This window comes from Culex pipiens, chromosome 3 (assembly GCF_016801865.2).
Source record: "Culex pipiens pallens isolate TS chromosome 3, TS_CPP_V2, whole genome shotgun sequence".
In the NCBI taxonomy this organism is placed as follows: domain Eukaryota; kingdom Metazoa; phylum Arthropoda; class Insecta; order Diptera; family Culicidae; genus Culex; species Culex pipiens.
Genome location: NC_068939.1, coordinates 24638025 through 24652490, shown reverse-complemented (window position 1 = coordinate 24652490; position 14466 = coordinate 24638025). Strand labels below are relative to the sequence as shown.

General features: G+C 30.4%; 3 protein-coding genes across 5 annotated transcripts; 2 read left to right on the top strand and 1 right to left on the bottom strand.

The window, feature by feature from the left end:
• Nucleotides 1-614: 614 nt before the first annotated feature.
• On the top strand, nucleotides 615-6215 carry LOC120429257 (uncharacterized). Its single transcript, XM_039594472.2, has 3 exons — nucleotides 615-973; nucleotides 5742-5827; nucleotides 5887-6215. The coding sequence occupies exons 1-3, from the start codon at nucleotides 944-946 to the stop codon at nucleotides 6002-6004; spliced, it is 234 nt and encodes a 77-aa protein (XP_039450406.1). The 5' UTR covers nucleotides 615-943; the 3' UTR covers nucleotides 6005-6215.
• On the bottom strand, nucleotides 6201-6755 carry LOC120429255 (U6 snRNA-associated Sm-like protein LSm6). The gene is made up of 2 exons (XM_039594471.2): nucleotides 6600-6755; nucleotides 6201-6528 (listed from the first exon to the last, which is right to left on the bottom strand). Exon 2 carries the CDS (start codon nucleotides 6511-6513, stop codon nucleotides 6274-6276), a length of 240 nt encoding a protein of 79 aa, XP_039450405.1. The 5' UTR covers nucleotides 6514-6528; nucleotides 6600-6755; the 3' UTR covers nucleotides 6201-6273.
• Nucleotides 6756-10483: 3728 nt separating this feature from the next.
• On the top strand, nucleotides 10484-12273 carry LOC120429259 (charged multivesicular body protein 4b). 3 transcript variants are annotated; one of them, XM_039594476.2, is made up of 4 exons: nucleotides 10484-10638; nucleotides 10737-10965; nucleotides 11160-11597; nucleotides 11662-12273. In XM_039594476.2, exons 2-4 carry the CDS (start codon nucleotides 10785-10787, stop codon nucleotides 11718-11720), a joined length of 678 nt encoding a protein of 225 aa, XP_039450410.1. In that variant the 5' UTR covers nucleotides 10484-10638; nucleotides 10737-10784; the 3' UTR covers nucleotides 11721-12273. The 3 variants fall into 3 exon arrangements, with proteins under 3 accessions (XP_039450410.1, XP_039450408.1, XP_039450412.1); XM_039594474.2 differs by having other exon boundaries at nucleotides 10490-10633; XM_039594478.2 differs by having other exon boundaries at nucleotides 10499-10638; nucleotides 10741-10965.
• Nucleotides 12274-14466: the final 2193 nt, after the last annotated feature.

Here is a 14466-nt window from a genome sequence, read left to right as displayed (position 1 = left end):
ACGCAATTTTCTTCAACTTGTAAATCACTGTGAAAAAAAAGTAGAAAAGGCAAAATGTTATTATTATTATTATACTATTATTATAATCATTTTATCACAAGCTAAGTTATGCTTGTTTTTCCCTCATATATTCATCATAAAAAATCATACTTGATAAATTGTAAACAAAATCCAAGTATAGTTATAGTTTTTAGAAAAAATAAAGTGAAGTTCATAAATTGAAATTTGATTTACAAAACATATTTATTGCAGAAATCTGTAACTTAAAATTATGAACGTTAATTAAAACTGTATTTATGAATTTAAAAAAAACAAATTCAAAGAAGAATTTGATTGTGTTGCAATTGGGTTTAGATTTTGTAATTTTTTTTATTATGTATTTCGGTTTTTTTATTTCTATTTTTTTCTATTTGTTTTAAATATATTTTTAAGATCGAGCAAAACCACTACTCACTGTGCTCAGCAAACCATGTCCAGCATGGTTTTCCCACTATAAAAAAGCCCCCACGACCATTAAGCTAGCAGCCACACTACTCTCATCCACCACAACTTTTATGGTTTATAGCAGCTACCAGCCCCAACATTTGGAGTCTCTCCAACGCGGCGCACAGCTCACTTTCGTTCGGTTTCGTGATTCGCGGCCCAAACCAGTCTTGGCTCGGTATCCACTCGAATCAGCTCGATCGAGGACGCGGGGTTCGTCGTCTCGATTTGGTCGCGCGGGCGTTGAAGTCTTTTCGAGAAGAAACAAAAAAACACCACATTCTACGTGTGTGTGTGTTTGTGCGTGATTGTGACAAACATCTCTGCACCTGTTGAAGCTTCCCAGCGGCCTAAGAATTACGTAAATCGCTCAGTCGACCTTTGAGCAGGTTGTGTTGCTGCAGACTCGGTTCGCTAGTTCCGACTTAGAACACGGATTAAGCTGCTTCTAGAGGCCATCATGAACCGATTTGGGGCGTTCTGTTTCGCTGTGAGTAGTGTTTTCTTGAAAAATTTTAATTAAAAAAAAGTTTTCAGACATTCCTACGATTCCAAAACCAAAACTTAATTACAGCTTAGTCGCAAAAGTAAGCCAACGAAAGTGTACCAAAAAACTTTCACGTGTTCCGTGGTGTGGTACCCCCGCATTGATTGGTGATTTATCGCGTGTTTTAGTAGCAAATACTAACAACCACTAGGAAGCAACAGCCACTATCGGCAGCAACATGATTGTGCCCGCCCAAGTTGGGTGGCACGGTTGATCGCGAATTTTCTCGGTGGCACAAATAGTGCTGTTGTTTTTAGTAAGGGTTTTTTTATGTGTTCAAGCCTTTACGTAATCAATTCGTCTGCAGCGATACCTTTGTCGGAGTGCTCCTCGTAGCGTAGACTTGAGACGTTTAAAGTTGAACGCTACGCGTAGTGTTTTGTTACACATTGAAAAATCTGTAACTTTGAACTAAAGTTTTAACTTTTAGTATGATATCTTTAGATTTATTAAAAATAAAATTCAAAAATCAATATTTTTCATTATTTTCTAACTTTTTTTTACTGTGCCCAAAATCAGTAAACCATACGCGGTGTCTGTGTCTGTGGTCGATTAACAAATTTTGGAAACACCGCACAGAGAGCGGAGTGATGAAAAACGAAGATCAAAAGTGGGTCAAGACAAGCAGCGGCATTATTGGTGAACGGTCGTGGGCCTGCAGGGCGAGAGAGTAAACTCAAAAATAATTGCAGCGGGCTGGATTGACTAGCTAAAGGCAAAATTGTTGAGAAAATTTTGAAAAATTAGCAAGCTTCCGTTGATAAGTAGTTTAAAAAATTACTTTATTAGTTATTTTTTAAAGAAATATTGAAAAACAGCATAACGAAACAAATGGGAAATTTAATTTTATTCCAGTAATGTTAAATACACAACAAAAAATTATCAATTGAGCTGCGTTTAAAAGGCATGGTTGTAAATTTCAAGCAAAACAATGTAAATGGGTCAAAATGTGCTCATATCAGAGCATGTTTTCATTGGGAGTGGGCAGGATTAAAGTTTCAGAAAGTGGATTACAACAAAATAGTACTCTGAACAACAAGTTTGAAATAGCTGATGCATCGAGAGGATCGATTTTGAGTCTAATGATTGCTCAACTAGCACTGGAACGCCCAACGCGTGTCCAACTTGTAAGAATGTCTAGATGATCCTAAAATTTAGCCAAACTGTCTTTACTGACAATTTTTCATCAGAATTTTATAATTAAAATAACTTGTTGTGCTTCCAATCCCGGACACTGATAAAAGCTGATTCCAAATCCGGACACTTTTGCTTTGAATTCCGGACACTCGATTTTGCTTATGAATCGCACAAACTTAAACTGAAATGTTAGTGAGGCATTCTTTAGGTCTCAAATAAGCTGTTAACATCAAAACAATCGATATTTTATATAAAAATTTGCTAGAATTTGTGGAAAATAAAACCATAAATTTCTGCTTTGTCTTCTCGTAGCTTCTGACGCATTTGAAATGTTTCACATTTTTGGTAAAATTATTATTTAATTTTTTTTAATAGTTTTGGCACTAACTACAGCGTTCAAACAAACTTTAAATAAAATTTGTTGTTAGAATTCATTTCGCGAATTTGGCGCGGATTTTCAATTATTTTCAATTGTTCAATGCTATTCATACAATGTATCTAATCTATTATTGACTGGGCTTGAATGATTTTGCCAATTTCAAATATTGTTGTTGAAGTTTAATTCTCAAAACTTTGAAATTGGCAAAATCATTCAAGCCCAGTCAATAATAGATTTTTTTTGTATCATCTAGATCTTTCATGGCTTCAAATTCTTTTTATAAAAATGATCATGGAGAAAGATCTTAATGGAAACTTAACGTTTGTTTTTCATTTCTTATTCTTTATTTTATAAATATAATCAAATTGAATCAACAAAATTGCTCTGATAAAATTTAAGATTCAATTTATGCAGTGATAACCAAACTGTGATCCGCGATAAAAATTTATATAATTACTACTGGAGATGACTGAACTAAATTCAATAACTTTTTTTTTCTGACATCTCGTCAAGAGGAACAATTTGTTGTTGGTTGGAAAATTAATTTGCTTGATTATAAATTAAATGAATCACGAAATTAAAAAAAAATCATACCATTTTTTCTTTACAAATTTCCCGGGTTTACATCCCGAAAAACGGAAAAAAATATTTTTTGTATCCCAGGAAACCCCAGGATCCTGGGAAATTTTTAGAACAGTCATAAAATCTATGTTTTCATTATATTTGTTATGTTCTTCAAGCCTAAAATATAAAATAGCTCAATACTATTAATTGGTGATAATCTACACTTCAATCTTAACAAGGGCGGTAGATTTTAGATAGCTTAAATTCATTTAATAATGGATATTTGTAATCTTTGATGTGCTTTGGATTTTAAATGGACCGCAATTTTTAATCCAAAGTAATTCCAATTAAATAAGTATATTTCTTTTATTTTTTATATGACATGACTATAAAAGCTAAATAAAATCTTTGAAAATGTCAAAAAAACAAGAAACAACAAAGAAAGCCAGTGTAAAATTTTTGATAAGTTTAGATTTTCATGAGTTATACAAAACATAATTTACAAATTAGCTATAAGTAAGTCCTTCCAACTGGGAAAATCGGTACTACAGTCTTAATAGGTACAGCAGATTTTATAGCATTAAATTCGGAAATCAGTGTACTATTTATTTTGTTCTGTTTAGAATTTAGTTAAAACGGCATAGTCGAATTTCTACAAAAAAAAACTCTCGGATAAATTTTGAGCTAAACTGTTACTTTTTTTTCTAAAACTCCATTTTAAATTAATTATATTTAAAAAAATATTCAAAGAAACATTTGATTTCAGTTTTTTAAGAGTATAAGTGAAAATAAATAATAATAATACAGTCGACTCTCTGGCTGTTGATCTTCCCGATTTCAATATAGCTCCATCCATCGATAAAATATTCAGTCCCTTCACACTGCATACTGCGCTTCATTCCTCGATATTTTCTCTTGCTTGAAGGATCTCTTCCTTGGTTCCTTGAATTCATTTTGTTCTAAAAATCTCTTCTGGTTGTCAATAATTTCACTTTCTCATGGTTTGCATAGACAATTTTCTTTGAGAAACGAAGCTTTGAATGGTGTTTGACATTTGTTTGTTTTTGTTTTGTTACGTTGCCAATATTTTCAATCGAGTCTTCATTTTGCCAACTGCCGCTCTGTAAACTGATGATTGGCTTACTCGACGGTCCCTTGGATATTGACAACCAGAGAGTCGACTTTAAATCTATTTGACGCAAACAATTTATTTTTCATACTTTTAATCTAAATGTTCTAATATGTTTTTGAAATGTCAAAAAACATTCTTTTTGAAAAAAAAAACATTACTTATCAACCAGGTACATATTTTATAAATATAAATGTCCAAACAAACTTAGGGACCATATGGATGGTCCCTTAATCAGTTTAAAAATATGTGTAATCAAAATTCTATCAACTGTTGTTAACAATATGCGTTCTTAAAATTTATTCTGTTCAAGAGGTTTTTATTTTTAAGCGTTTACGTAAAATTTAGAATATTGTTTTGTTTCTCTTAGTGATTATTGACGCACATATGACTTGTTATATCAATTTTTCCAAGGGTCACAGAAATGTTGTTTTGGTAGAATCATAGAAAACTTTGTCTCTTTTCTTTAAATTTTGAGAGTATGGACAATTAGGCTGTAATATGATTGTATGGAAAAAATAAAGTTGTCCAAATTCAGTGAGCACAGCAACTCCCCCCCCCCCCCCACTTTACGCAACGCGATTCAATTTTAATATTTCAAAAATCCACGTTTCACGCTATATAAAAACCGGAACCTTCTTGAAGCCACTGAAGGAATTTTTGATCTAAATCAAATGTGCTTCAAAATTGTGTGGTACAATCGATGACGACGACGATGACGATTTCGATAACTTAACAATGAATGGGATAATCGTTACCAAAACAATATCAACTCATGTAGCGTACTGCTCTGAACAACTTGTTGAAAGAATTTTGTCAAAATATTGATAGTGACGCAAAATGTATAACTTTGAACGAAACATCATGGCAATGATGAAAGTCTTCACGTTAATCAACTTTGAATCATTCTAAAATTGTGAATAAAATAGATATGAATTTTGTTTTTTTTTTTTGCAAACATTAATATTGAAATTCTTGTGCACATTAATAAAATCTACAAAAAAAAATAATAATAATTTCGAATAAACCACAAATCTACTTCAATAATTGTAGTTTCTGTTGAAATCTTATTTCTTACAGTTTTTCAAAATGTTTTTTTCAAAAATAACAAAATTTAAAAAAAAATCTAATTGTTTGAATCAAATTATTCGCTCTACAAACGCGTGTTTTTTTAATTTTCTATTTGAAATGCCATTTGAAAACTGATAACAAATCATCGAACTTTATCGATTGAAATTATGCCACAATTAGTACCTATTCAAACACCACGTTTTTGTTTCACTTCGCACTAAATTTGTCGCCACGAAAACTAGCCCAGCTCGGGACGACCTTTGAGTGTGCAAAACGTGCGTGGTGTCACGTAGATCAGCCGCGTGGACACTTTCGGTTGCGGGAAATTTTTGAAATCCAAACCGCTACGATATTGAAATGTGATTGACCTTGAACCAATAAACGGCTTGAATACTCATAATTAATTCAGTAATATTTGTTTTCCTTCACAGGTCCTGGCGTTCCTGTTGGCACTTCTCACGCAAACCGCCGAATCTACGCTGCAACCAAAGGCCCCCAACTTCCAGTACTTTGAGCGGTAAGATTCAATTAGTTTTGGAGTGTCAAATCAAATTTAAGTAATTTGTTATATTTTAGGCCAAAGTACCGATATCCGTACTATGACGAAAACGGCCGGGGCAAGCTGCTCTACGGTTACGGAGGACCTGAATTGTACCAGTACAAGAGTTACTCGCCACTGGATGGAATCCACTAGCTTTAATCGCTACAAATTATTGTGTAAATAAAGTTAAAATAAAGATATAAATTAAGTGTGATGGTGATGATCGCAAAACCTCTGGCGATCGTCGCCGTGGCCGGAGCGAAGCAATTTCTAGAACTTTACCCTATTTCAGTGTTGGACCACGTGGACTAACCTAAAATTTTCCACAGAAGAAATAAAAGAAAGGTTGTTATATTTTATTACATTTATTTCGCTTATCCGTTAAACAAAAGAAATGACCCCCCGGCAGAAAGATCTCTCTCCTAAACCCTTCTCTTTTGAGTGGAAATGTAAAGCACGTTATTTCCCCGGATGAACGCATCGCCGTATTTGTTCTTCAGCTGACCGTTCACGTACTCCTCCGTCTGATCCAGCGCGATGTTCATGTATCCGTCCAGGCAAGCTAGCACCCCGCGGTAATCTACGCCACTGTTCAGCTTGACCACCACCGGACGGCCGTGGATTTGGTTGATGAACTGAGACAGGGCTTCCTTGCGCGACATGTTTTGACCGGGATGCTGACCCAACAAGGAAGGAAAATGGTTGTTGAAACTATTATGTGAATAAATGTGAATATTTGAATACTTACAACTATATTTTACTAAAAATACGAGCGATGAGTCGAAAATGCTGACCAAAACTGTTCAAAAACGTTTAGTAAACAATTTTTCCGGGATTCCTCCTGTCAAAACAAAAAATTTAGCCGCCTGCGGCTAACCTAGGTGGCAAATTTAGAGAGCGTTCTATTATTACGTTACGCAAAGAATTGAATTTTTAGACACCCTTCCTCCCCACATAACAAAATTTCCATACAAATTTTAATATTTTTTTATGGAGCGTAAAACAGCCAGCTGCGTTACGTAACAAAGAACATTCCCTTAGTGTTGAAAAAGAGAAAGTACACCTTCACTGGAACAAACGCAGTTCTGGGTTTAAAAAGTCAGCACGCTCAAAATCAATCAATTGGGTACTAAAACCCTATGTCAATTTTTATGTACAACGGTAGAAACCACGATCAAAAACCATTTCTGATCACTTTTTTTTTTCATTTTAATGCAAAAAGAAATAATGACAAGACAACATTTTTTCGATGGACCAACTATGGTCCCCTTGGAACGAGCTGTCAAGTAGGAACTTTTCTGTCAAGAAGGACCACGAGGTTAATTTATCAAAATTGATTTAAAAATCCATTTTAAACTCTTTGTGGTTGTACAAAGGGTCATTGTACTCAGAAAAATAAGCTTTATCGCTGTAAACAATAATATCAGCAATCTAAGCTTCATTTTAGGACCCAATTTCCAATCTGACAATGTTCAATTTATTCGTTTCTGAGAATTTTAGAATTTTAGAATTTTAGAATTTTAGAATTTTAGAATTTTAGAATTTTAGAATTTTAGAATTTTAGAATTTTAGAATTTTAGAATTTTAGAATTTTAGAATTTTAGAATTTTAGAATTTTAGAATTTTAGAATTTTAGAATTTTAGAATTTTAGAATTTTAGAATTTTAGAATTTTAGAATTTTAGAATTTTAGAATTTTAGAATTTTAGAATTTTAGAATTTAGAATTTAGAATTTTAGAATTTTAGAATTTTAGAATTTTAGAATTTTAGAATTTTAGAATTTTAGAATTTTAGAATTTTAGAATTTTAGAATTTTAGAATTTTAGAATTTTAGAATTTTAGAATTTTAGAATTTTAGAATTTTAGAATTTTAGAATTTTAGAATTTTAGAATTTTAGAATTTTAGAATTTTAGAATTTTAGAATTTTAGAATTTTAGAATTTTAGAATTTTAGAATTTTAGAATTTTAGAATTTTAGAATTTTAGAATTTTAGAATTTAGAATTTTAGAATTTTAGAATTTTAGAATTTTAGAATTTTAGAATTTTAGAATTTTAGAATTTTAGAATTTTAGAATTTTAGAATTTTAGAATTTTAGAATTTTAGAATTTTAGAATTTTAGAATTTTAGAATTTTAGAATTTTAGAATTTTAGAATTTTAGAATTTTAGAATTTTAGAATTTTAGAATTTTAGAATTTTAGATTTTAGAATTTTAGAATTTTAGAATTTTAGAATTTTAGAATTTTAGAATTTTAGAATTTTAGAATTTTAGAATTTTAGAATTTTAGAATTTTAGAATTTTAGAATTTTAGAATTTTAGAATTTTAGAATTTTAGAATTTTAGAATTTTAGAATTTTAGAATTTTAGAATTTTAGAATTTTAGAATTTTAGAATTTTAGAATTTTAGAATTTTAGAATTTTAGAATTTTAGAATTTTAGAATTTTAGAATTTTAGAATTTTAGAATTTAGAATTTTAGAATTTTAGAATTTTAGAATTTTAGAATTTTAGAATTTTAGAATTTTAGAATTTTAGAATTTTAGAATTTTAGAATTTTAGAATTTTAGAATTTTAGAATTTTAGAATTTTAGAATTTTAGAATTTTAGAATTTTAGAATTTTAGAATTTTAGAATTTTAGAATTTTAGAATTTAGAATTTTAGAATTTTAGAATTTTAGAATTTTAGAATTTTAGAATTTTAGAATTTTATAATTTTAGAATTTTATAATTTTAGACTTTTAGAAGTTTAGAATTTTAGAATTTTAGAATTTTAGAATTTTAGAATTTTAGAATTTTAGAATTTTAGAATTTTAGAATTTTAGAATTTTAGAATTTTAGAATTTTAGAATTTTAGAATTTAGAATTTTAGAATTTTAGAATTTTAGAATTTTAGAATTTTAGAATTTTAGAATTTTAGAATTTTAGAATTTTAGAATTTTAGAATTTTAGAATTTTAGAATTTTAGAATTTTAGAATTTTAGAATTTTAGAATTTTAGAATTTTAGAATTTTAGAATTTTAGAATTTTAGAATTTTAGAATTTTAGAATTTTAGAATTTTAGAATTTTAGAATTTTAGAATTTTAGAATTTTAGAATTTTAGAATTTTAGAATTTTAGAATTTTAGAATTTTAGAATTTTAGAATTTTAGAATTTTAGAATTTTAGAATTTTAGAATTTTAGAATTTTAGAATTTTAGAATTTTAGAATTTTAGAATTTTAGAATTTTAGAATTTTAGAATTTTAGAATTTTAGAATTTTAGAATTTTAGAATTTTAGAATTTTAGAATTTTAGAATTTTAGAATTTTAGAATTTTAGAATTTTAGAATTTTAGAATTTTAGAATTTTAGAATTTTAGAATTTTAGAATTTTAGAATTTTAGAATTTTAGAATTTTAGAATTTTAGAATTTTAGAATTTTAGAATTTTAGAATTTTAGAATTTTAGAATTTTAGAATTTTAGAATTTTAGAATTTTAGAATTTTAGAATTTTAGAATTTTAGAATTTTAGAATTTTAGAATTTTAGAATTTTAGAATTTTAGAATTTTAGAATTTTAGAATTTTAGAATTTTAGAATTTTAGAATTTTAGAATTTTAGAATTTTAGAATTTTAGAATTTTAGAATTTTAGAATTTTAGAATTTTAGAATTTTAGAATTTTAGAATTTTAGAATTTTAGAATTTTAGAATTTTAGAATTTTAGAATTTTAGAATTTTAGAATTTTAGAATTTTAGAATTTTAGAATTTTAGAATTTTAGAATTTTAGAATTTTAGAATTTTAGAATTTTAGAATTTTAGAATTTTAGAATTTTAGAATTTTAGAATTTTAGAATTTTAGAATTTTAGAATTTTAGAATTTTAGAATTTTAGAATTTTAGAATTTTAGAATTTTAGAATTTTAGAATTTTAGAATTTTAGAATTTTAGAATTTTAGAATTTTAGAATTTTAGAATTTTAGAATTTTAGAATTTTAGAATTTTAGAATTTTAGAATTTTAGAATTTTAGAATTTTAGAATTTTAGAATTTTAGAATTTTAGAATTTTAGAATTTTAGAATTTTAGAATTTTAGAATTTTAGAATTTTAGAATTTTAGAATTTTAGAATTTTAGAATTTTAGAATTTTAGAATTTTAGAATTTTAGAATTTTAGAATTTTAGAATTTTAGAATTTTAGAATTTTAGAATTTTAGAATTTTAGAATTTTAGAATTTTAGAATTTTAGAATTTTAGAATTTTAGAATTTTAGAATTTTAGAATTTTAGAATTTTAGAATTTTAGAATTTTAGAATTTTAGAATTTTAGAATTTTAAAATTTTAGAATTTTACAATTTTACAATTTTACAATTTTAGAATTTTAGAATTTACAAATAATAAAAAATATATATATATTTTATTTTAATTTGATCAAGTCAAAACAAGTTCAACTGCTGACAACTGTTAAACTGTTCGCGTCGACAGAAATATAAAGTCGATTTTCATGAAAAACGATAAAAAAAATCGTTGTCGTGCGTGTCGAGCTATTGTCGGGCGATTCGTACGACGTACGACATTCTTCAGTCAGGGACGTGTCATCGACCAGCTTTACCACCAGGGTTCATCGATTCAACTGTCATTTCGATTTCGCATGTTTTTCTCGACGAAGTGACGCATCGCATCGACTATCAAAAAAAAAGCAAAGTGAAGTTTGAAGAAAGAAAAGTTTTTCGTCTGGCAAATAAATCGCAAAATTCTGGTCCAACTTTGCGATTTTCAGTGCGTGAAGCGCGAGTGCACCACCCGTGAGATAAGGTAATTTTTGTGTTGCATTGAAATGTTGACTTTGTCGCTGAATTTACGTAAATTAGCGCGTGTTTGGACGTAAATTAAATTTTGCGTTTTCCCACCAGGAAGACCTTGGATCGCGACAGTCGCAGCAACAACTAAATCGCCACAGAATGAGCTTCTTCGGCAAGATTTTCTCCGGCAAAAAGGGCGAACCGGCGCCTACGCCCAGCGAGGCCATTCAGAAGCTGCGCGACATCGAAAATATGCTCACCAAAAAGCAGGAATTTCTGGAGAAAAAGATCGAAGTCGAGCTGGACACGGCGCGGAAGAATGGAACCAAAAATAAGAGAGGTACGGGGTGTGAAGGGGGAGAGTTGGGGACAAACAGGTGGGACACTTTTGCTGGTAGGAAGACTATCAAATTTTTGCTCAAGGTTCGAGTTGAGTGTGATAGTGCGAAAGATTGTTTCAATTTTGGTCAAGCTTGATTGAGCTTTTTGGGGAGGTGACTCATAACTCTCGGTTATATTAACTCTTGTCAACAGCTGCCCTGCAGGCCCTCAAGCGGAAGAAGCGCTACGAGAAGCAGCTGACCCAGATCGATGGCACGCTGTCCACGATCGAGATGCAGCGGGAGGCGCTGGAGAACGCCAACACCAACACGGCGGTGCTGACGACGATGAAGAACGCGGCGGACGCGCTCAAGTCGGCCCACAAGAACATGAACGTTGACGACGTCCACGACATGATGGACGACATTGCGGAGCAGAACGACATGGCGAACGAAATCTCCACCGCCATCTCGTCGGCGGTCGGATTCGGCCAGGACGTCGACGACGAAGAGCTCGAGAAGGAGCTGGAGGAGCTCGAGCAGGAAGAGCTGGACAAGGAGCTGCTCGGCGTGCAGCCGGAGACGGACCAGCTGCCGGACGTGCCATCCACGGATCTGCCCAGCAAGGCGAAAGAGAAGGAGAAAAAGAAGGGTGAGTTGGTCACGATTTTTCATCTGTTTCTTCATTCATTCATTGTTTGTCCTTCCCAACTCAGCTGTCACCGAAGACGACGAGGATCCGGACATGAAGGAGCTGATGTCGTGGGCGAACTAAGGAGAATCCCTAACTGACCTTTACTTTACTTTACACCCTGTCCCCCCCCTTTCGCATGCTCGCAAATCCCCGGAGCTGTGCTGCCCCGCATCTCTCTCACGGACAAGGCTAGCTTCAGAAACAAATGCACTTAAAATAACAACAACAACACCATATTGTATGTAAAAATGGTATATCAACGATGATGGTTAACAACAACCTATTTCCAAAAAACTAAAAGAAAAACCATAATAAACCGGTGAGATTAGTCTGGATCGAAATAAGGTAGTAAGCGTGTTATTTCTGGTAGAGAATATTCTGACTTGTGTGTGCATCCTGCAGTTCGGTTTGTCTTATTTACTTTGTTTGAAAAAAAACAATGATTTTTCCAGCTTTTCACTAAGGAGAAACAAAACGTTCAGTAAACTAACCCTTAAATCAATGCAAATACTAGTGATGAGGGGGAAGGTGATTGTGCATCAAAATTAAAGCAAGATAATGTAGTGAGTTCTGAAATTTATATATATTTTTTTGTTGATACAATAAGTTCTAATAATAAATAATAAAAAATGGATTTGCGTTGACTATGTCATACAATGAAAGAATGCCTTTTAATGAAATCGAAATGCAACAACTTCTACCAACATTGAAAAAAATATAATTTTCTTTGAACGATAATTTGCATTCTGATGGAGACGCTTGGTTGATAACACATTTGAATTTCATAAATCTTCCACGTCAAATTTGGAAAATGTTCCAAGTGCCTAACTTCAGGCGTAAAGCGTGATGTTTGGAAAAAGCGCTTGCGATGCAGATAGTATACCTTTGGGCGTTTGTTGATTGTTTTGTCTTCGGGGTTAGTTTTTTGAATAACTATGGAATCCAGCCTACTGAGGAGTCCTCATGCTAAGTTCCCTAAAAAATGACGAACAAGTTTTCAATTACATTAAAAAATAATGATATAAAGAGCGTTATCTTCTTTTCCAATAGTATTTATAAAACATTAAAAGTTATTAAAAACTGTTGAAACAAAAAAAAACATCTTTACTCTAAATAATATCCATACCAAACCATCAAAAGTTAATTTTTAAATTAAATAAAGAGAGTTCCTTATTTGAATAAAGACAAACAAAAAGAAAACTAAAAAGTAATTCTTCAAAAAAGCGGTGGTGTTCACAACAAACAAGCAAATGTTGTCATAAAAAAGGCAAGTTACATTTTTTGATAACCATTTGAGTATTTTGCAAAAATTCCATTCCCAAGTGGTAGAAAGAACTCAACCACATTTTTGAAATTGATGCATTTTTTTTATTTTCATGACATTTTTATGTCGTGTCAAAGAAATATTGAGTTTAGAAAGAATACATTTGAAATGGTTTTTTTTTTAAGAATATTCAATCAACATTATTAGTTATTTTTTTATTCGTAAAAAAACGTTTGATGCTAAAGTTATATTTGATTTGATTTAATTTTTTTTCATGTATTCTATAATTTTATTAGGCAAAAATTATAGATTTGTAAAAATCATTTTCTGAGAATGCTCGTTTTAAAAAATTTCAAATTATTATATTTAAAAAAAAGGGAAAAAATGTTACAAGCAAAAAAGAAAGTTTAATCAATGTACAGTAGTTGTTCGGTAACCGGGCTGCGAACGTACCCAGTCACTGAATGTTGCTCGTTAACTGAGCTGAACAAAATATAACGAGGGGACCACCGATGCATAATATTTTCCAGGTGAAATGTAAAAATAAAAGTTACTCAAATTTGTTTGCAATGCTTTTTTCATATTTCTTCAATTCTAACTTGAAATTAAACAAAAGTTTGAAAAAAGTTTTTTTATTTATTGAATATGTTTTTTGCATCCATTAACCCCTCGGTCATTCTGGTTTGTTTGAGTTTTTTGACGTTTGTCTGCTTTTTAACTGGTCTACGGTCCAGTTATCGAGAGCCCAGTTAGAAAGCAGCCCAGTTAAACAACGCCCAGTTACCGAACAACTACTGTTCTTATATTTGCAAAACTAATAAAGGATTATTTTACATATATTTTAAATTTGATTACACAGAAAAAAAATCAAGGTAATATTACATCTGGAAAGGAATTTTTTGATCGATTTAGTGTCTTCGGCAAAGTTGTAGGTATGGATATGGACTACACTAAAAAAAAATGACATACGGTAAAAAAAAAATTGTGATTTTTTTTTACTTTTTGTCACTAAAACTTGATTTGTAAAAACACACTATTTTTTTTTATGTTTTGATATGTTTTAGAAGACATCAAATGCCAACTTTTCAGAAATTTCCAGAATGGGCAAAAAATCTTTGACCGAGTTATGAATTTTTGAATCAATACTGATTTTTTCAAAAAATCGAAAAATTGGTCGCAAAAATGTTTCAACTTCATTTTTCGTTGTAAAATCAAATTTTCGATCAAAAGTACTTTAGTGAAATTTTGATAAAGTGCACCGTTTTCAAATTAAATCTGTTTTTAGGTGACTTTTTTAAAAAAAGTCGCAGTTTTTCATATTTTTTTTAAATAAGTGCACATGTTTGCACACATTTGAAAAAAAATATGTTTGAAAAGCTGAGAAAATTCTCTATATTTTGCATTTTTGAACTTTGTTGATACGATCCTTAGTAGCTGAGATATTGCCATGCAAAGGTTTAAAAACATGAAAATTGATGTTTTCTAAGTCTCACCCAAACAACACACCATTTTCTAATGTCAACATCTCAGCAGCTAATGGTCCGATTTTCAATGTTAAAATAT